Source organism: Pteropus medius, unplaced genomic scaffold (assembly GCF_902729225.1).
Source record: "Pteropus medius unplaced genomic scaffold, Ma_sr-lr_union100, whole genome shotgun sequence".
NCBI lineage: Eukaryota > Metazoa > Chordata > Mammalia > Chiroptera > Pteropodidae > Pteropus > Pteropus medius.
This window is the reverse complement of record NW_024355990.1, coordinates 6,585,246-6,608,051: the sequence shown is the minus strand read 5'-3', so window position 1 is coordinate 6,608,051 and position 22,806 is coordinate 6,585,246. Positions and strand designations below refer to the sequence as shown.

The 22,806-nt window shown below is 52.6% G+C and overlaps 1 protein-coding gene and 1 pseudogene across 7 annotated transcripts in view; one reads left to right on the top strand and one right to left on the bottom strand.

Annotated features, from left to right (window-relative positions):
* The window catches only part of SLC39A11 (solute carrier family 39 member 11), a 340,928-nt gene that overhangs the window by 55,433 nt on the left and 262,689 nt on the right, over positions 1-22,806 (bottom strand). For all 7 annotated transcript variants that reach the window (XM_039859787.1, XM_039859783.1, XM_039859781.1 and 4 more), the window contains one exon: positions 2,814-2,883. In XM_039859787.1, coding sequence (XP_039715721.1) covers positions 2,814-2,883 — 70 coding nt within the window. The remainder of the gene's footprint in view (positions 1-2,813; positions 2,884-22,806) is intronic.
* Positions 4,404-4,522, top strand: LOC120600415 (uncharacterized; annotated as a pseudogene).

Below are 22,806 nucleotides of genomic sequence, written 5' to 3'. Positions count from 1 at the left end.
GTCTTCGCCAGTGTCACAGGGGGAATCGCAGGCCCCGCCCTGACGGCGGTTGGTCCGTTTTTCCTCGCCACCCCGACCATTTCTTCTCAGGCCGTTCGAGGCTTATGCTGCCAGGTGCGCACAGATGCGGGGTCGCTGTACCGTCCTGGGGTGTTGTTTCTCTTGCCATGAAGTACTGACCTTTACTCTTCGTAGGGCTTTCTGCCTTCAAGTCTGTTTCGTCTGCTAATGAAATAGTAACTAACACCTGCTTTCTTGTGAGGCGTCCAGCCTGCATCTTTTTCCATTCCTCTATTTTTAACCTCTCTGTGTCATGTTTGAGGGGTGCCACTTGTTAATCACACAGAACTGGAATTTTTAAAAAGCGAACCCTGTCTCTAGTTAAAACGAAATGCGTTTAATCATCTGACGACTTTGTTTGTCCCTCTGACCAGCCATGGGTCTGTCTTTTTCTTTTTCTTTCTTTCCTGCATCTTTCTTTCTTTCCTTCCTCCTTCCCTGCCTTCTTCCCTTTCTCCTACCCTCCAGTCCCCATCCTCCCACTAAATCCAGTGTGTAGCTTGAGCTAAAGGCAGAGAAAGCCACCAAGCCCTGCCCAGGGCAGTTCTGCCTTTTACCAGCCCAGAGTAAGGTCACAGGCCTTCAGAAAGGACGAATGCCAATCATAAACTGCGTGTGGATTTACGAGTGAGGAAAACGGGCGAAGGACAGGGTCTGCTTGGGAGACAGCTCTCCTCGCTGTGGCCTGCGTAATGGTGGCCCCCAACCCCAGGATACTCTGAACACAGTGCTGATGGCAGCACCGCTTGAAGAGCTCTGCCCCGCAGCCTGTCACAGGGGGTGCAGCGTGGGGACATGAAAATCCCCCAGTGACCCTGGTTTAGCAGAGGGTTTTGTGAGGCTGGGAGTGCTGAGGTGTGCTGCCCTCACCCCGTCCGTGTTCAAGGGTCCTGGTGAGTCCTGTGTGACTCAGGGAGACTCTGCTTGGACGAGGGAAAGGAGGGGCTGGATTAGAGAGGTTTGTGTTCTACTTTCTTCAGAAATATTTATAAAGATTGGCAGAAAGTGCAGGTGACAGAATAGAGGGACATCGGAGTTGACATCTTGATGTCACAGGAGATGTGGTGCCACCAGACAGAAAGCCTGGCCTAGGAGCATGATGCCTGAGGCAGGGCGGTCACTTGACAGGCACAGACCTTTGGTAGTAAGTGACATTCTCCTCTGGGAGGGGACCTGCTCTGGGAGGACCTGGCCTTTGAATGCTTATGGGGTCAGCCCTTCCGGGCAACTCAGGCCCCTGAATACTGTCGGACTCTGACGTTTCTAGTGGTCTAAACAAAGCCAAGATCAAAATGGCTGTGCCAAGGGACGAAGGGCCAAGCCTCCCACCCCACGCCTGGCACTGAGAAAGCAGTCCGCTGGGCTTCGCGATTTAGAATTAGCCCTCGAGTTTTTGGGTGATGTTTCTTACATTCTACAGGCCCCTCCCCGTCTACTGTCTCATTTGATTTTCACAATAGGCGTCACGTTAACGGAGGATGCTGGGGATCAAGCACAGAATACCTTGGGAGCCTGACAGGCGGAAATAAGAAGGTGAGAACAGGAAAAATTCTGGCCGGAACAGGCCAGCCCAAGGGCCTTTGGAGAGTCCATGCGCCGTCTACTTCAAGTCTACCTCTGCCCTCGCTGTTCCCAGCTGTGTTCACCTGACTGTGCCCACTCATGTGTGCTGCCCTCAGACCCCTGGTGCCATCCGAGTCTGTGGCCCTCGGACGGAAGGCTCAGCCCTGCCGTCCTTCAGCCTGGAGGCTGGAGTGTGCACGGCTCTGTGGGCACAGGTGGACCAGGCAGAACTCATCGCCACGATGCCTAAAGGATACGCCCCCTTTGCCATCCCAAGCTTGTAGCGTTCCCTAGGCTCCGTTTAATTCAACGGAGGTAGATGAGAGGAAGAACCGACAAGGCCTGCGACTGTCTACGGGCGATGAAGATGACAGCGAGTGTGACTTGACCCCCCTGGGTGCCAGGTGGCGACGGGAAGCCTGGGAGGGCAGGTTTGCACACCAGCAGATGGAGACAACAAACTCAACTTTAGAAGCGCTGAGCGTGAGGGTCCCCCGGGGCGCCATCTAAGTGGAGCTGGCTGGAAGGCAGCCAGATCCGAAGGCGTAAGTTCAGAAGAAAAATCTAGGCTAACGATCAACACGGGCACCACCAGCAAACAGATGGAAAATAACGCTGTGGGAGTGGACAGGCCGCCTCGGGGGAGTGCTCTACATGAGGAGCGGGGACGCCCTGCAGAGAGTTCCGGGCAGGGTCTTCAGAAGGGGCTGTAGGACGAGACGCCCACAAAAGAACCTGCACGGGAGTGGCCATGAAAGGGGGCAGCCAGGGGAGGCCCCTGTCGGGAAAGAGAGAGGGAGGGCTTCAAAAAGGAGGGGGCAGTGGGGAGCAGCGATGGCTGCCTTTGTTATGGGTTTTTTTTGTTTGTTTGTTTGTTCGTTTTGCCTTTTGTCTTTATACAGACAAAGGGTTTAGACAACAACAGGCAATTACGTCCACATTGTGTTTTCGAAGCGGGTTACCCACTAGATAGCACGTTCGGAAAACGAGGCATAAACCTGCTTCTTCGCGGGTTACCCGCTAGATAGCACGTTTGGAAAACGTGGCATAAACCTGCTTCTTCGAGGGTGAGCTTCACCTGGCGCCCGCCCCGCCCGCCCCCACCCTGGCCCCACTCATCCAGGTAGCAAGCACTTCTAGAGAGCGACGGGGTGCAGTGCCGTGCTCCAGGGAGCTCGGTGCTGGCCTACCTGGCACTCTCAAAGGTGGCCGATGCCGTCTTCTCTACGGCCCCGAACCCGACTCCAACAGCGAGACCCTCTGTAACAGACATAAAAAAGCATGAGAGGTTAGAAATCGTTTTCCAGTAAGCTTCGTCACCACCACTGTGTTAGGTAAAATTAGGCTGCCAATCACAAAACCATCACATAGTAGGAGCTTAAACCAGGGGTCAGCAGACGATGACCCTAGGGGGCCAAATCCAGCCCACTGCTTATCTTCATATGACCTACAAGCTAAGAACAACTTTTCCATTTTTAAATAGCTTTAAGAATCGCAGAGAGAATAATATTTCATGACATGTGAAAATTACATAAGTTTACTGTGCACAAGTAAAGTTTTATTGGCACACAGCCATGCTCATGTGTTGAGAAATTGTCAGTGGCTGGTTTTGTGCTACATCATAGAGATGGGTAGTTGTGAGAGAGACCATATGGCCCAGAAACCTAAAATAGTAACTATCTGGCTCTTTACGGAAAGAGTTTGATGACTGCTGACCTAAACACATAGGGTTTTATTAGTTCTCACAAGAAGTACAAGGTTGATTGGTGGCCCAATGATGTCACCGCAGACATTTGATGAGCCACCCTCAGACAGCAGGCTGTCATGGTCTACCCCGAGATGGTGTGGCTATGGTCCAGCTTGAAGCTTCGGGATGGACAAGACGATTCTCCGAGTCCTCTCCAGTGGGACTCGCGAGCTTGCTAAGTTCGCCAGCATCCTGACTATATGCCCCAATGTGGAAGCACAATGCCAGTCTACAAGTGTCCGATGGAGAGGTAGAGGCTACGGGACAAAAAGGACCTGTCCCCATGGCCTGGGACCAGTGGGGTAGAAGAGTAATGGTAAGCCACTTCCTGATCCATGGGAAATCCAGCCTCCCTCCAAATGGGAAACAGAGTTAGCAGTACTGGTCAGAATCAAGACCAAGTGCTGAGCGGCCAGGAGGAATCTCTGCTGTTTAGCGGGAAGAGGGGGAAATCTGATTTTCTTGTCTTCTTTCGGGATTCACTCTCTTTGAACTGCCTGTTTTTGTCCTTATGTCCTGTTTAGAGTGAGCCAAGGACACTGGGATTGTAATAATGACTCCAGGAGGAACTCGGGGACCAGAGGGCCACTTAGGCTTGTCCTGTGTTAAGGGGAATGAGCTCAGCCACGATCGAGGCTGGTTCACCCGAAGACCTCGCTAAGGCATAAAGTGTTCCCTTTGTGCTTCCATCTCCTGGGGGACCTTATGTGTTGACTGTGGCCACCGGGGGCTGCTGGTTGAGAATTTGGGATTCTGGTGCCCCACCAAATATCTTCCCATATTTCTCATCACAACCAACCATGGGACACAGAGTCCTAGGACTTTAGAGGTAAAGGAACTCCCCAGAGATCATCTGCCATGATGCTTGGGCCACTGCCAGACTCAGAAGCCAGGGGCTTGGGGCAGGGGGATGGGTCTTTCCACAACCAATAGCAGCATTGAGGCTCTGGGGCCAGCCTCCTGGCACGCATGTCACACACCACAGTGGGCTGCAGAAAAGTCCTTGAAATACTCCCTCAAAAAGCTCTTGGTCAACTACGGCCATGCCGCCCTGAACATGCCCAATCTCGTTTGATCTTGGAAGCTAGGCAGGGTCAGGCCTGGTTAGTACTTGGATGGGAGACCACCGAAGAAGACCAGGTGCTGTAGGCATTCTAAACAAACAAACAAACAAACAAACAAAACTCTCGGCTTAAGTGGCAAGCTAAGTCAACACTGTCAGAGCAACCAGAGATTTTTAAAAGCGAGGTTTTAAAATTTTATTTATCATTATTTACTTGGATTCTTCATAAAGGCTGACTCTTTATTCGTCAAGTCTTTCTTCTCAGATGACTCCAGGTGCCAAATGAGGCCTTGCATTCAAGATCTCAGTCTCTGTGGTCTTCCTCTTGATAAATGGGTGGCTGGTGGCCCTTTTTATGCGAGGCCCCGGGCTAAAAGCCTTATATGCAAGATAAGGTAGTGACTGTCAGCTCCGCTCTACAGATAAGAGGGGAAGGTGGCAGGACACTGGGCTGGGGGCCCAGGTGGGCTCTGATGCTGAGTTCTAGGCCCTTCCTTCTCCACAGCCGATGCTTCTCCTTCTCTTCCAGAAATGCCCCCCTGAGTGGAAGCCACAGCCCAGGGAAGAGTCTGGATACAAGTTCAACATTTCTGGGTTTGCCACATACAACTGACGAGCTTCAGAAAAAGGCAGGTAGGAACGGTGTCCCAGGCGAGGCGCCGGGGACCGGCGAGAGCTGGATTTCAGGACGAGCTGGGAGTCACGTGTCTGAGAGTCTCAGATGTCCTTTGCATGCGGGAGGAGGCAGCCCCGGAATCTCAGGAGAACAGGAAGTCGGAGGACATCTGGGATGCCGCATCTGGCCACCTGCTGCCTTCCGGGCTCCTCTGTTCACCAACCCACTGTTTTCAAGCTGGTTCTGAACCCACGCTGCCAGGACCATGACCCATTCTGCTCCGGGTTTCTAGTGCAAGGTCCCCTGGCCCACTGGGGAGAGGTGTCAAAGCTAGGAGGGGGACTAAGGGGTGTTTCCTGATGTGAGGGGGACAAATCTCTCCCTTTGAAAAAATTTGCTTTGCTAAACCATAAACAACAGCTGTTAGATTCTTTGGTTAAAGATTTTGCTCTAATGAGTCATTTTCATGTAAATGATAGTGCAGCCTAGAGCAACAGGACCTGTAATAATTAGCAAACTAACCCTTTCTATTAATTTAGCACGTAGCCCGAACACTTTGACTTAAGCAAATGCTCCCAACAGCTCTGGGGAGGTCGAGGAGGAGAGAAAGGGCCTGCCCAAATTGACACAGTGTGGAGGGGCAGGGCCCGGCCTTGACCCTCAGTCTCCCCTTATCCCCCTACCCCAGTCTGCTGACCTGGGCTGTGGCTTTCTCCCAGGTACAGGCAGCTAGGGCTGGCATCTGCTTCCTGAAGCGGCCTGGACAGAAAGAATGCATTGTCTCTCGGCCCTGCCCTGTAGCGCAGCATCTCCTGGCTTGCCTGCTGCCCCCAGGATGGGAACCACAGCCCGCTGCCCCGATGCACAGGTTGGTTGCCTAGGGAGGCAGCCGACGCTTAGCTGATTCAGAAAGGAGAAGAGGAAACAGAGGTAATGCCGGAAAAGAATGTAATTGCTGCCCCGTCTGAAGGTGGAAAAAAATACCTCGGAGCTAAACTAATAAGAAACCAAGACAGATCACACACACGGGAAAGAACATAAGTAAGAGAATTAAGGCCGACGCTGAAGATCAACAGATGGCAGCAAGAACCCGCTGGCTGGAAAAGGAGCAGGGGACAAATGCCAGCTGGAGCTTACAGCCCAGGTGTTCCTCCAAGAGTACAAATTAGGAAGGTAATTATGACACAACCCAAAGTGACTGGGATATATCAGTGAGCCACAGCCACTGCCATTAACTCAGGTACAAAGAGGGGAAACAGCCAGGAACCTGCGTGAGAAGTCCAGCGGAACGCAGGGCCAGGCACCGTCCTGGGGTCGAACTTGACAGTAAGCGCTGGAGCTGGGCTGGCCCACCCGTCTTCTCCTGCAGCTGGAAGGTGGGTGTGTCTGCCTCTCCCCATCTCTCCTGATTCTCCGTCTCCCCACTGGGGAAAATGAAGAGGACCGGGGCCCAAATCCTGGTGTATGATCGGAGGGTCTCATAACAACGACAGGATAACGGTGCTTTGCTTTCTGGAGGAGGCTCCCTCACGACCGACCTCTGCTGTCGGAGGCCAGCCTCGACCGAGTAGGATGCTCAGCAGCATCCCATGCTTTTTACCTGCTGGATGCTGATAATGCCATCCATCCCCAAATGTGCCAATCGGAAATGTCTCCAGACGCTGTCTCAGGTCCCCTGGGGGAAAAACTGTCCCTGGCTGAGCACGACAGAAATTTCTTTCCCACAGTTCTGAAGGCTGGGAAGTCTAAGATCAAGTTGCCGGTGTCTGGTGAGAAGCCGCTCCCTGGTTCAGAGCTGGCACCTCCCTGGGTCCGCGCGTGACCGAAGGGGGCTGGGAGCTTCCTTGGGCCTCTTTTATAAGGGCGCTAATCCCATTCGGGGGGCTTCACCCTCATGACCTGGTCACCTCCAAGGGCCTCACCTCCTGACACCATCACCTTGGGGTTAGGATTTCAGGGACGGGAGGGGACACAGACATTCGGCCCATAACAACTCTTTTCATTTTCAGCCTTGATTCCTGCCCCCTGCACCTGCCTACCTGGCCACTGCCACTGAGCCGGGAGACGCGTGACAGGCTAGGTACGTTACCCACAGTACAGTATGGGTTCCCTGGCATTCGGCTATCGGGACAGACACACTGTCTGGCGTAGACGCAGCACAGAGCAGGTGTGATGCCTTTATCCCCACTCTGACCCCGCCGTGTGGCTGAGCCTTCTGGGGAGACTGGCCCCCAACGCGCTTCTTCCCATCTGTCTTCGGCCTCAGGTGTCTAGCGGGAAGGGAACCAGGAAGATTCTATCACACGTTCATTAAATAAAACATTGGTCCAGTCAGCCAGGTATTTGCCAAAGAACCCTGCTGCAGTCTGACAAAGTCCCTGTAAAGGATGGAAATTAGCAACTTCAGGTTATTTTCTTGAAAAAGCAGTTTGACATGCTTTCCTAACGTGGATGACTACCTCTGCTATTCGTACTGGGTAAAGTTAGGTGTCGGGAAAGATGAATAAATAGAGATATTCCAGAAGAGTTCAATTCAACTCAAATTCTTATCGATATCGATAAAGTCAGGTCTCAGGGTTTCTTAAGAGACATTAACAATTGCAGATTCTCTAACGTGAGTCCCTGACTAATTAAAATAACCGTGTCCTAACCCCTGTTTGCAGGCGTGCTTTCCTGGTAGATTTTACTGTGTCCAGTTGGGCTCCGCTGACATGAGGATGGCCCCAGAAATCTGCTACATCCAGTCACTGCCGCCTCCTTCAAGTGGAGCCCAAGCCCAGCGGACAGTGCAGGGGGCACCTGCCCACTGGCATGGATGAGGTCAGACTGACTGCAGGGGAAGGCGTCTCATTAAACACCCGCATCCAAGAGTCAATTTCAATTTGCCTTCGAAGGTTCGTTTTTTACAACCAGACGAAGATCGGATGGCTGCGTTCCCACAGAGAAGAAGGGAGAGGAGGCCTTCGCTCCTACAGAAGACGCGGAGCTGCCCCGAGCGACAAGCCCTGCTTCGTGGCCAGCACCCCCTCGCCACGCAGATGGTGCCCACGCCTGGGTTTGCCCTCCATAAAAAGGACTGACTTGCAGGTACAGAGACCGATCAGACCAGTAGGGGGGGGCCCGGCAGGCACCGTGACCCGCACTCCAATCCCCGTCCAAACATCTGACCGCTGAGCTTTCTCTCCCCGTTGCCAAAGGGCCCGGCAGGCAGGGAAGCGTCTGGGTGCTTGGATTTGACAAATTCATGGTATGAAAGGGGACGAGGTGATGTTCTGGAAATCCTGTAAGGTACAAATCCCTTTTGGGGTTTAGGAAGCTCTCACACCCCAAGAAGCTCTGCAAACACTGGAAGGCAGGATGATGGACATTGGACAATCAAGAGTGTGGGCTGCATGGAACCGTCAGTCCCCACACAGGCGCGTCCTGTGATACGTGGCAAGGGGGCTCTCTTGTCCCCCCTGAGAATCGGGGGCTGCAGACGGAGGCTCTGCTAAGTGCTGCCTCGACCACCCACCTCCAGGCTGCACACTGAGCGCGCCCACCCACCATTCACAGGCCTCAGTCTGCTGGAGCCTCGTTTTGGGGGGAGGAAGTACTCTAAGGTGGGAGAAAGTCCCAGGAGGGAGAAGAGAGAGCAGAGTGTGGCCCTAAGCCGTCCCCGCCACTCCCCATGGCTCCACCCCCACTCTGTTAGGAAGTGGTGGGGGATTCAGGCGGAGGTCCCGCCTCGCCCAGACGCCTGCAGCTGCGAGCCTGTCCACACGCAGGTGTGGCCAACAGCCCAGCTCCTCGCTGCTTCGTGAAGACGGTGCTCTTCTCCATCAAAAGGCTGGGTGGCGGGACCAGGCAAGGATGAGCGGGGTGCAGGCGTCCCGTTCTGTACTCCACGGGAATCGACAGACCCACCCTAGCAATCATCCTGCCCCGAGGCCCCCCGCACTTGGCGAGGAAGGAACTGCCTTGCTCAAGGAAGAGGCAGCCGGCGGCCAGCTGCCCTAACATCACGCTGGCTCCCCACCTGGCTGCACTCTGCCCACAACCTCTGCGTGGTGTGTGACTAAATCCTGGACATGCCTGAATTGGGGATCCTTTGGGGGCCTGGAGGGGCTTATCCACAGTTTTGTGACTCGTGTGGACTTGGGAGCCTAACAAAATTGGGAGGAAAGGATTTTTTTAACCCCCTTGGAGGACATTTGAACAAGATCCGACTCTGGCGGTTCTTCCAGGGTGATGAATAACCTAAGACACAGGTCCATGTCTCACTCCCCATACTCGACGCCCACCGGAGCCCTTCTAGAAAGTAGGCAAGAAACAGATTTTGACGTCTCAGATCACTGTCATGTTCTGCTGCACCGATGACGGGCGTAGTCCACAACGCACGGATCTCAGTGGGAGGGTGCTTTCAGCACCCCTCTGAGATGGGGACGGCCCTTAGTCCAGGCAGAGACCTGGCAACAGGTCTCCGCACCCCTGGGCTGTGCCTCTCCCACTTCCCCTTACTGCCCCCCAGGAGCCCTCCTTGGCAAGTATTCCCACCACCCTTGCTTTACCTCCATATGTTTGAAGATCATTTTCCAGTTTCTCTTTTCCTAAGATTTTAGGCACGTAAATGCTTCACTTTACATTCTTATTCTGAAACTAAAAAACGGCACTTTAAATTACACCGCTTACTACTTCTTAATCAAAGTAACGTACCTATACGTGGAAAAAAAATTTTGGAAATGCTCAAAAAAGGCTAAAGTAATACACTTCCCTAGCTCACTCCCCCATCCCCGGCTCTACGCCCAAGAGGTAAACTATCTCTTAACGCTCCTCTGAGCGTGAGGACCCCAACTTTCAATGACACGCTAATCCGCTGGTTCCTTGATCTGCCACGGTTCTCATATGGACGGCATGTCGACACACGAGTGTTTCTCCCTTATCCACCTTGCTCTCCCGCGTCTTCCTTATGGACACCGAGGAATACAGCGCACATCTGCCCACCGCTGCTTGCCCTCCGCCGCTCCGCCATCAAAGTGAGAGCCTGTGACACTGCCTTGTAGATACGTTTCATCTCTGCAATTAAAAAGCTGCCATCCTGCCAGGCGCTGCAGGTGTAAAGAATAAAAAAATAAGGGATTGTAAGCTGACAAGATCCTTGCGATCCGCGAGGTCAACCGGGGCCTCACCTAAAAAAAAAAAATGCAATCTTAATCAAAAGTGAATTTTCAATATTGGAGTGATCACACATTATTCTCTGTATACTCGATCGGGTTGGATGAAGAGAAGGAAAAATAGTCCCAAGGCTTTCCACTCCTCCTGTGTGAAGAAGATGGTCCCCAGACTCGAGGCCCAGTGGAGTGTTTCTTGTTCCTTTCTGACATTCTTCCCATCGTCTAGGAATGAATTCGAATTCCATCTTTCTTCTTCACGTTGTTGCTTGTAATTGCGATAACGACACGTCAGGTGGAATTGACCGTCCCGGCCATTGTTTTCTGGTGCGGTTCGGTGGCATTAAGTACGTTCACGTTGCTCTGCAGCCACTGTCACCGTCCTTCTTCATCTGCAAAACCGAAGCTCCATCCCGTTTGACACTCACTCCCCGCCCCCCGCCCCTCAGCCTCCGGCAAGCACCATGCTGCTTCCCGTCTCTGATGAGTCTGACTCTCTAGGAATCTCGAATGAGAGGAATCACACAATACTCGTGATGCCACCCTTCTTATATGTCATGTGTCCCCTTTCTTGCTCCTTCTTCATTCGGCTAGAGGGTCTCCTTGAGCTCATGAGATGAGTGGGCCATCGACTTCTGAGTCCTTGCATACATACGTAAACATGGTTTTGCTCTGTGACTGAATAGATCAGCCTGTCCCCAATACCATGAGGACACTGGATCCAAGGCTGCCTCTGAGATGTCTGATGCTGATGACATCCTCGGCTCCCCAGAGCTAAGCTGGTTTTTCTCTCTCAGCAAGAGCCGTCTGAGGGGCGGGCTGGGCGGTCTTTGTTCAGCCAACTCAGCATCTGCTGGGGCCTTTCAGCCTGCCAGGCCCTGCTGCTCTCTGGCTCAGGAAAACGTCTCCTTCGGGTCTGAACTCACATCTCATGACTTCGATGAGTGTCTGCGAACTGGAGGTCATTTTTCCTTTCACCTTCCAGAACGGCTTGACCCTTCATCCGGAACATTCTTATCATCTATCCATTTAACTTAAAAAAAAAAATGGCAATTATCTTATTGATTGAAGAACTCTCTCTTATTTCTTGATTACTCCTACTTCATTACAGTTAGTTCTTGCTTTGTGGGTACAATAATATCTTCTTGAATCAGCTGAATAGACCACTGAGAATTTTTACAGTCTTCTCCTTGGCTTCCTGAACTGTCTGTTTTCTCCAGGGAATGTCCTATTTACTGTGGTCCTTCTGTCCCGTTCTCTGGGGTTTCCTCGAATGTCTGGCCATCCTTAGCTTTGGGGGCTAAGGATATTCGTGGATGTAGGACGAGGCTGATTAGGGAGCTAGAAAGGGCTTTGCTGTGGTTATACGAGTCTGTCTCCCCAGCAAGCCTCTCTGACAAATCTAAAATTTCGGTTCACGAGATTATTGCTTCCATCTGGCAGGTGGGGCAGAGAGGATGAAGGAGGATCATGGAAGAGACGAGAACAGTGTAGGAATAATAAAGTTAAATGCCATCAATTTGTAGATTACGGCACCACTATGGTGTTGGAAACGCTTCAATAATGTGTCCTTCACACAGCTACCTAAGCAGAAACACAAGGCATGAGCAGCCAGGGTGACACTAGCCAGGAACATGATGTGGGAGGTGCTGAGCCTCTCTAGGGGATAGATTCTCACACCTGCAGGTGTGAAGCAATGGTGTGAAAGGCAGTATGCAGGTGTGAGCTCACACGCCCAGTACAGCCGTGGCGTGAGGCGAGGGGGAGCTCACGAAGATGTGAGTGTGCACGCACACATGCACATATGCATTCACACGCGTGTGCGGATGGAAACAGGCTGGAAAGATGGCCCAAAGGCATGAAAACGAAAGTCTGAATCAGTTGTTTAAACGCTGAAACACGAGCCCCGCCTTCCACGGAGCCCACCTTACTCTACCCACTCGCGACACCCTAACGGGTAGGCATGACCCATTTGTCATACGGAAACTTCCAGTGCGTGTTTCTCTGATTAGAAATGTCAAGCTCAGGACCACACGCAAACAGGGACCCCGACGGAGGAGGAAAAAGCGACGATGGGGGGCTGGTTTCTAATAGCTGTTGGGGTCACAGATAAGGAATGAGAAAAGGTCTCTGGACTTTTCTGGAAAATAAGTTAAAGAAAACCTTTGTGAGTAAAGTGTTAAGAAGAGATGGATGAGATTGGAAGGGGTGACGAGGAAGAGGCGGAGGCGGCGGGGCAATGGAGGGGCCGATGGGGCCGAGAAACCAGGGGGGAAAGTAAGATAAGACCCATCGGGATGAAGTGGGGGTGTCTTTAGAACTGGCAGACGGAAGCGGGAAAAGCCAGTGAGAAGAGGAGACGGGAGAGGGGCCTTGGATCTCGCTAGGTATCGGCAACAGGCCGGTGACACGGTGACAGCTGGCTGAGCGAGGTACCACCAGCAGAGCAGCAGAGTTCATAAACCACAGCGCAACACTTCGCAACTTCAGAGTCCGCTGGAAATGCCAAATATTAATAAAATATGCAGCTCGGCCAGCAAGGCGCTCGAGACCCAGAGGCCTTCTTTTAATGAATGTCAGATTTGATCCAGGATACTCCTGAGACGAATCGGCAGGCGCCGGGAGCACCCTCCCCGACCCGCTTCGTCACAGCCCCGCACACAGGCTGTCCTCTCTCAGTCACGCCGCAGAGAAGCTGCTCTTGTGCCTGGTGCGTGCGGTCCTGTGTCGTACGGTTCAAAGATGCGGACTCTCTCTGGAGAGCTGGGACGCGAGAGTTAGCTGACAGAGGAAGGGAATATGGCAGACGTAGGGGACGCTGGACTGGAAGGCAATTGACATCAGCCAAAAAAAAAATAGAACTCTTTTTCCCTGGGGATGAGAGGTGATGGTTGGGAATCCGGGACCAAATCCACACTTGATCCGAGACAAGTGGAAAGGGCAGAGAGTCGGGGTTTAACAGACGGGGGTTCGAAGCCTTGCATGACCTGGAATAAGTTGTCTAGCTTCTTTATCTTTAAAATGCAGATATTGATCTTATCTCCTCTCCAGAGTGGCTGGAAGGATTATATTTGAAAGTGTAAAATAAAGTGGCTTAAAAATAGCAAGTGCTCAAAAGACACCGTCATCCCTTTTACTGAGGCTGAGATGTCGTTCCAGCTCTTACACTGAGGCACTTGAGCGGAAAGCGGGAAGGACCGGGGCAGGGTACAGGCACGCGATGTTTTATTTTGCTTAATTTGGTTGACTTTAGCTGGGGCATGCACTCTACAGTTCGTGGGTTTTTTTATAGGTTAGGTCAGGATAGAGTGCTGGGAAACAGGTGACAACATGGCAGTTGCCAGGACAGCTGTGTGAGGAAGAGGCGGTGGGGCCCAGAAAGGATTCCTGCAGGGGATGAGCAGGTCCTTCGCCAGAGAAGTCCACTCCGGGATTTTCCCACTGGGGAGGCTGAAGGCGGATCACGGAGTGACCAGTGGCTGCTGAGTGACTGACGGGCGGGGTGTATATACAGAGTGGATTCGCTGGACAAAGGGGTGATCCATGTTCTGGGTGGGATGGAGCAAGACGGGGCGAGAAGGGGCAAGATTTCATCACACAGCTCGGAACGGCGGGCAAGTTAAAACTTCTGACTTGTTTATTTCTGTAATTTTCCAGTTAATATGTTCAGACCACAGCTGATCGCAGTGACCAAAGCCCTGGAAAGTAAAACCAAGGTCAGGTAAAACCTGACCAGGGGTCCACTGTTCACTAGGCCCAGCTACATCCTGGGGCGAGTCACAGGCAGGTGTGGACGGCAGGTAAGGACCGAGTCTTAGGGGTTCGAGAGTGTTCCAGAGAGAAGGGATTGGCAAAGCCCGGCCTTCTGTGAGGGCCCAGGAGGCCGTGGGTGTGCTGTTGTGTCAGGGTTCCCCCTAAAGGAGTGGGTTGTCATCTCCTCAGACCCCCTGCAGCCCTCCCCCTGACCTCTCAAACGTGACCCCTTCTTCAAATAGAGGCAGACAACCGAAACACCCAGGACTCCTCAGCTGCCTGCGTCTGACTGGCGGCCGCTCACGCTCATTCCTGCTGTCGGCGGCTCTTCTGACTTTTGGGGCCCAGCTAGACGGCTGCCTGCTTGGGATGAGGGAAAGGCCTTGACCTCAGACAGTTAAGTGCTTGGTCTTTCTAGGGGTTCTCTCGCTCGACCGTGGTTTTCAGGTGGCTGTCGTGTGCCAGAGGCAGGGACAGTCACACCTGAATCTCCAAGGAGAGGATGTACACCAGAGACGGCTTTCGGTGTGATTTAGATTCTCCTCCTCCCTCCCTCCCTCCTCCCTCCCTCCTCTTCCTCCTCCTCCCCCACCTTCCTCCCATCTCCTTCCTTCCCTCCAAAAGGGAAACCAAGGTCCTAGATCAACATTTTCCAAATGGAGCTCCATGGAGTGCCAATTACAATTGTGTAAAGGGTTCGACAGTCAAATATTCAGTTGAAGCATCTGTAATTACTGCTATTTAAACACTGTCTTTTTTTTTGTTTTTCAAACTATAAAACAGCAATTTCAGACGGTTGAGCCTACTGTGTTGTGGAAACCTTGAATAGCCTTCTCTTGAAGATTCAGAACCCACATTCACATTTTAAAGGCTCAGAGAATTCCTCGCACTAAAGAAACCTGTGCAATTTTGTCTTCCAAATGTGTTTGACAACACAGCCCTTTTATTAGGGAACACCTGCTAACATCTTGCAGAACCTGTGTTTTCTGGGACTCCTTTTGGGAAATACTGTCTGGGAGAATTCAAAATAATTAAGAGCTTTCTCAACTTTGAATAAAAGGAAATTCACTCATCCGTGTGTCTTACTCATTGATTCAACCCATGAGGACTTACTGAATGCTTACTCTGTACCAAGGCATTTGCTTAGAACTGGGGACATGTTGAAATGAGTGTTCCGATCAAGGGAACGGCACTTGAAGGCAGGACAGCTAGAGCTGCATGGAGGAAGAAGGTTGTGAACTGGAGCTTGATGGAATTTTCCAGGACAGGGAGCTGGTGGTCAGTGCCCCACCCAGTGAGGCAGACCCAGTCCACACCCAACACCCGGTTCCGTTCTCATGCCTGCCGCCCAGGAGCCCCGAGGCAGACGTGCTCATGCCTCAGCTGCGTCCCTTGCCTCTGCTTGTCTTGTCCTCTCCCGTTTCTTCGATTTGCTTTGGATCCAGTGCCCGATTTCCTTCAGGCTTGGTGCTATCGTGCCTTATGCTCTGAGGTTAGGGCCCACCAGGGAGACCCAGGGCCACCAACCATGGCTTCTTCCACACGACTCTGCCCCTCTGTCTTGTCTCTTCCTGAGCCTCACTGGGCATCTGCCCCAGAAAGTTCCCTGCGGCCGAGTGAGGGGCTGTCATAGTGGCTGGCCTTTTGGGGATTTCGGAGACAGAAAGTGGGGTCTCAGAAACTCTGACTCACGGAAAGGAGAGAGTGCAGCAGAGGGGTGCACTGTTCTGTTCCCTTTGGCTTCCGAATATCACCCCCAACCCTTGATCTTTGTGGGGATCATTTCACAGGTGGGCTAGGCTGGGGGTGAAAACTGCGGGCACCGTGGGGTGTGCTCTCGAGGCCTGGGCAGTCCCCAGCAGCACACTGCCCACTCCGATACGTTGTTGAATAAACCACTCAGCAAGCGCAGTAGGAAGTCAGGGTGCCGGCCCAGAGACTCAGAGTTCAGGTTCATTACCTTTCCGCTAATCTACAGTGCCGCTCAAAGTGCCTGAGGGAGTGGGCCCGGAGCCGAAGCACCAAAGGTGACTTCTCAGATCTGCCACCAACGAAACGACCGTGGCGGTGGTGGTGGGTATGTGTCACACTGGCTCTTAGCCTCAGTTTCTTTACCTGCCAAAGGGCTGCGGCAAACGCACTCAGCGTTGTCCCAGATGCCGATTCTCTAGGCAGCAGCTGGCTCTTCACGTAACTAACTGGCTGTCCGTCAGGATTCAGCACTGGGGCTGCTGGACAGTGCCTCACCAGCAATCAGTCCAGGATAACAGGTCTTGCCTCTAACCGCCCCGTGAACTGCGGCCTACTCCTAGGGCTCGCTCGGTCTCCTGCTTCCTCCTGAGGGAGCCTCAGCACACCCCCCCGGAGATCTGTCCACCAACTCCAGGTAAGTAGTAGAAAAAAGAACAAGAGACACCATATAGCCTGTCCCCATGGAGTCCCGCTGTGGTGGCCATGAAAATGCGTCCTTCGGATCTGCAGCTGTGGGGAGCGTGGTGACTGACGACCCCAGCTGCTGCTCTACAGGACCCACTGCTGCATCCCCCGTGCCCTCAGCTACTCCCAGCCCGTGACCGAGCCTGGGGGGCGGGGTAGGGACGGGGACAACCCGTGCAGGACACGGGACTCTTCCTGGAGGACACCTGTGGCTCGAGGACCTCCCTCTACACTGCCCTGAACAAAACGTGCTTGGAACGGTGCTGCTGCAGTTGGGGGTCCCGCCCCCGGCCTTCCTTCCCCCCCACCTCCGCCCCCGCTTTCACAGGGGTCAGGCCTGCATCGCAGGCTGAAGGCCGTCCCTGCCACTTCCTGCTCCCGCCCCTTCATCCTTACAGGCATGTCCGCCAACCAATCTCTCACATACCTGACCCCTTCTTGGCACTTGCTTCTTGGGGGACCTGAGCTGATACGCCATCACGTTGGCTAAAAGAGCGAAACGTCCAATAAATGCGCTAGAGAACACCACACGCACCCGGAACGAGTACTATGCATTCGGAAGAACAACAAAAAGGCCTTAAATTTTCCCATACCTTACAGCTTGCAGTCCACATTATCCATTCAGTAAATGTGTGTCAAGCCCCTGCTGATGACAAACCCGTGCAGACCCTACCCTTATGAGGCAGGCTGTAAACTGTAAGGGGTTGTTATCAATATACAGTTTGTTTACAATTAATGATGATCTAAATAACAGTCAACGTCACTCAGCATTTACTACATGCTATGTACTGTTCTATACTTCTAATGTGTTGCTCATCCAAAGGAAAAAAAAATTCTGAAAACAGCTCTAACGGCGAGGAACCAGAAGCCACCGAGAGGGGCTTGGCCTGTCGTGCTTGACAGGAGAAGGGATGGAGTCACAGCGCCCTTGCCCTGCAGGCTCACTTCGCAAGGGGGAAGCTGCCTCCTCCCCTGGGAATCACCTGGCGCTGGACGACAGAGCCTGTGGGTTGAGGGGCTCTGTGGTCTGATGGACTATCTCTAAAGTTTCGTGCAGCCACCTCTGGCCTCACTCCAGATGCCATCAGGGACACCTGACAATGGGTAATAAAGCGCATGGCTCAGATTCCTAATGAAACAAGGCGGCGTTATAATGTGCCCATCAGCCACGGCTGAGGCTAACTGCGATATAAAACCAGAAAAATCAATGTGCAATTTTCGGAGAGAATGATTTTTATCTTTCAGATGTCAAATAATCAGAGGAACTGTAACATCTCACACTGCGTTAATTTTAAAAACGCAATAAACTAGTCATCGGAAAAAGAGATGGAGATGGTGTCAAAGGCCTGGAGGGAAATAAAGAGTGTCGATGAAGAGTGAGGTCTCGCCCTCATCCCCAGGCCCCTCCGAAGGGGCGAGCATCTCGTCACCACCCAACGCTCCTTTGCCTGCAGAGCGGAGCTTCCTTCCCTCTCGACCCGCCACCTCCTGCTCCCCTCCCTACCCTTTCTCTCCCTGAAAGGGGTGTCCAGACACTTCAGCTCTTACCCTTCCATGTCATTCCTTCGCCTGGCCTGGGACACACCTGAGATGAAAAGCTGTTTTCTGGACTCTCCCTCCTCCCTCTGGGCATCTTCCAACAACACCAGACCATGGAAGAGGCCGACTCAACACTCCTTCACTACGAGACCGATTTTCAGGAGGTCCGAGCAGCGCTGACCTCGGTCTTTTTGGAAGGGGTTGTACTTTACTCCCCCAGACTCCGACCTGAATCTGCTGTCACCCCTCCGCCCCAGCAAGGGCGGCCATTGGGATTCCCGGCCTTCATGCTACGCTCCTTCCTGCCACATTATCAGTTTCGTCCTGGCACATCCAAGTTCAAGACCTCCAGGGCCTTCCCGGCCCACCAGTACCCCCAGGGTTAGCGCAACGACATACATCTTTGACCTTCATTTTTCTCTGTTTTTCACATGTTACTCTTCTCTCCCTCCCAGGTCTCTAGGCTACTTGGGGTCAGGGCCCACGGCCCTGCCTTGAGCATCTTCTCTATCTCCACGACTCCGGAAGCCACAGAGTGAGTGTTCAAATCCACCTGTAGAATGGCTGACCCCGCTCGAGAAAATGCTGTCCGTGGTTCTGGTAGAGTTAGCAAATGAATAAGGAACACCGGCACCCACTTGGCGGGGCTCAGCTGAGGGGAGACAGAGAAAGAGAAGGTAAGTGTGGACGAGCCTCAGACTCCCCGTGTGCAGGTTCGTGTTTCGCCAGCCCCGCTGCAGACCTGCTGCTCACGGCACAGGGCGTGGCTCACGGCGGGTAAACTAGTGAATGAAGCACACGAGTGAAATGAACAGAAGGAGTGATCGAAAGAACAGAGGAGAAGGGTAAGGTGAGAGACAAAGGCTCGCGTAGTCTCGGATCTCAAAGAGGTGGTTAGGGAAGCGATGCCTTGGCACAACTGGAATGTCCCGAGATTCATTTGAGGAGAGCCATCTCCTAGCCCTGGACCGGTGTGCCGCTGTCTGGTGTATCTAACAGGCAGCGAGAGACCTTTCTCCACCACACACGCATGAGCTATCACGGCGTGGTGTCCGCTGCTGTGTGGCTGAAAGCAGCACACCAGGCTGACCTCGCTCCGAGCACCTCATAACCACTAGCACGGGACCTGAACAACTTCACCACCGCTGACATGCAGACCTAGAAAAAAATGTCAGGCTTAGTCGTGAACACGGCAGACACTTCTTCAAGGAGGGGCTGGGGCTGGAGGCCACAGCACCGACCTTCCTCGGAGTTTCTAAATGGGTAGGAGCGGTTCAGCCTGCACAGGGCGGGTGCCTAGATTTCCTATCCACCTGGCCGTGCACGTAAAAATTTTAGCCAAAGGGCAAGGGATGATATTAACAAGGCCAGAAGTGCTAGTGGGGACAACTTGGAAGGCGAAGCTGCCTGGGCTGACCACTCAGGGCCTCCAAGTCTCTTTGGTTGCAAGACGTCACAGAATCACTCCTGGTTTCTGTTGTTCTCTAGATGAGTCGCCATCCTCACACTGCACGGTGACCTGGCCATGGAAATGCAAGTAAACAAGGGTGCTTGTGTAACAGACAGCCAGAGCCAGAAGTGGGGATCTGACAGGCTTGTGCCCCTTGCAGGAACTTAGGTTGTCTGTACGGGGCAATTGCCACTAAAATCTCTGTCTTCTTGCTCCACTGATTTCTGCCTGGCTCCTAAGACATTTATGACTGAGAGAGCTGGGGGTAGCTCGCCTGGCCTCCCCAGAAGGGCTTGGTCATGACTCTGGGTAGTAAAAGCATCAGTTTCCAAGCAACCAAATAACAGGTCTTCCGTTTCAGCTCTTCATTTTGCAAAACAGTAGCTTCAGAGCAGCGTGGAATTAAATTGGCCAAAGCTACATCTCTAACCTGAGCCCGCTAAGATCTCGCTAAGACCCCTGTTTCACCAAACAAAGCTATGCAGACCAGTCTGAAGTGATGCCTGGCGGGGGACTCCCATCTCCCTCAGGGATATAATCAGCCAGGCAGTGACACAGTCAACTGCTAACGAACGGGCCATTTTGTGTGCCCCATTCTTTATCAAAAAAAATTAAAAGCTTCTTTGAAAAGGAAACAGTGGCATCTGGTTTGAATACCTCCCATCCGCCTGGATCTAGCCATACACCTTCACCATTTAGGCTAGGTTGTTTTATTATTCTTTCTAAGCCAGAGTCAGGGGTACACCCCATTAGCCCCAGGTGACTTGGGAATCAGAGAAGGCCATCTTCTTACTCTCTTCTCCCCTCTTTCTCTCTCCACCAGGTTCAGGCATTGAGACACCCATCACCCGCTTCCCGTTTCACGCTAGTTGTACCATCTTCTGATTCACGCCTGTCTAACTTCAAGCCATTCATCGTCAAGGGGGCAATGGTGCCAGGCTAACAAACAAACAAACAAACAAGCAAACAACGAAAGAGCCCTGGCTAATATTGTGAGCTCTCGTTTCTCCCACAACCCCAGACCTGTGCTTTGCTCCCCTTTCTTTCAACAGCTCCACTTCCGGCTCCCCGAGACCCTCAGAGTTGCTTCATCTCTACAACAGCCCCCATGGTTCTAAGCCTGGGGCACCAAGGATCTCGGTCCCTTGCAGCCCGGTTGCCAGGTGGCTGAGATGCCCCAGTGGACACTGCCCTTCAGCCGGTCCTTGGATGGGCTGCATCTGAATCGTGTGTGGCCCTCCTCGAAAATACACGCCTGGCTTCAGTGACATGAAGCACGCGAGGTGGATTCCAGTGCTGCGTACTGGAGGCGCTGGGGGACCAGGTCCACGGCACAAGCAGGCGAGGTGAAAAGGTGAGCTCTCTGAGCCCGTATACAGCCGATGCAGCAGGGGGTTCTACGTTAGCACAGATGCCTCCAGGAAACAGTCTCTCCAAAGGGATGTGCATCCTGCAAGCCACCGTGATCAGTATGCACCCCCGCAATGGAGTGACTGGGGTACTCAGAACCGTGGGGGAAGCCGGCCTAATTAGCATGGTTTTTCCTATAGCTGAGGGTCCACTCTTTAGTTCTGGTATTTTCCTTTACTGAGAAAGAAGCTGCTCTCAAAGGCAATCCTCGTTTCCCCGCATCCTTAATTTAATTTAATTTCTGCACCGATGACTCTGAATCTTCTCAGAAACATTTATTACTGTGTGAGGACATGAAACACGATGGCCTCAGACATCTGGAGGTAGGGGGGATGTCAGGTCCTCATTAGAGCTACCCCCATCTGGTCTGTTTATTGAGGTGGCGTCTGTATGAGTGACATATGGCCATCGATTCTATGTCCTATTCATGGTCATTATGGCGTCTGCTTTCTTATCTCATGGCTGTCAGGAGGCCTGTGTAGGTAGAGCTAGACCTCTCCCCTCTCACATTTCATTTGGGTATTCTTCCTTACCTAATTAAGGTTAGGGAAGCAGATAATCGGATTTCTTAGAACTGGGCATTGACTAAGAAGAAATAGTATCCTGGACTAAGGCATTCTTTATGGGCTGAATCCACGTGCTTCAGGATTTTTCTGATCTCTCGTGTGATTCAGAGGCCTTTTACCCTCTGAATCCTTTGCCACGCTACCCCGGCCTTATTGAACTGCGTAAGCACCCGCTTAACAGGGCAGGGAATGAATTATACCAGCCCCCCAGACAAAAACAAACTGTTCACTTAGTGCCCATCTGTTTTGTTTCCCCAATAGGCAGGATGGATTTACAAGGCATTTCGTGGGCTGGTTTAGAGAGCCTCCGCCGACCCCCAAATTTTGGGACATGAAGGTATCTATGAAATTCTTAGCTGGTTTCGGCTTCTGCAGCACACGTGCTAAAGAGATCGCTCACCTGACTGTGCGACCCATCTCTCCACTCATTGCGACTGCAAGGCAAAGAAATGCCACCAGCACCTCCATCCTCACCCGCTCGGCATTGTCATGGTGGCACCTCGCCTTCCCGTCTCTGCTTGCATCTGGCATGTTCCATGGTGAAGAACACCCAAACCCAGAACTGCCCTGAGGTGGGGATCCTCACGGCTCTCGGCCCTGCACTTAAGGGGGTTCCATTGTGGGTCTCCAACAGGGCAAGGAATATACAGGGGGCCCACTGACCTGCAGTACACACCCCCTTCTACTCCACGCAGGTGATATCAGCGAAGTGCTTCCCCAGTGACCCCAGGACCACTTGCAAGGTCAACATGGGCCTATTTCATGAGGTGGTCAAGTGCTGCCCACCCTTCTGGTCTGTGCGCCTAAGGCTAAACTCTACTTTCAACCCAGTTTGTGGACTCTAGCATGAGAAAAAGCAAAAGAGAGTGAGCTCAGAGACAGCAGTGAGAGAAATGGGTTTAACCATAGGGTAAATGTTCAGTTAACGAGGCCTTTTTCTGAAAACAGCTCCCAGAAAAGACCAGCGATAACCATCCATCCCAGCTTCTCCTCTGGAGGTTGACTTTGGCACATCAGGAGGACATAGAGCTGTTCTGAGAGTCCCCACCATTTTGATTTAAGAGCTGACGGTCGGGATGAAAGGAGCGACATTCAATTTGTGGATATTTATTACGTGTCTACCACAAGCCCGACACTGTACCTGGACCTGGGGGCCACAGGAATGTCTGGAGCAACCCCTGGACTTTACGAGGTCGGCCTTCTGCCAAGACCAGAATACTCTTTCGCCTTTATCTCATCTCTACAGTCGATTGACACCCATTTTTCCCTCTAAAATATTTCCGAGGTTGATTTCTTTCTTTATAGCCCGCTCTCCTCGTCTTGGACCAAGCTCTTATCACCACAGTGGTCTGGCATCTTCGGTCTTCCCGCTTGCCTGTGCCCCACCTCAGTCCTCCCCCTTTCCTGTGCCCCACCCACACCACCACCGCCAGAGTCAGCGTTAGGTACCTTG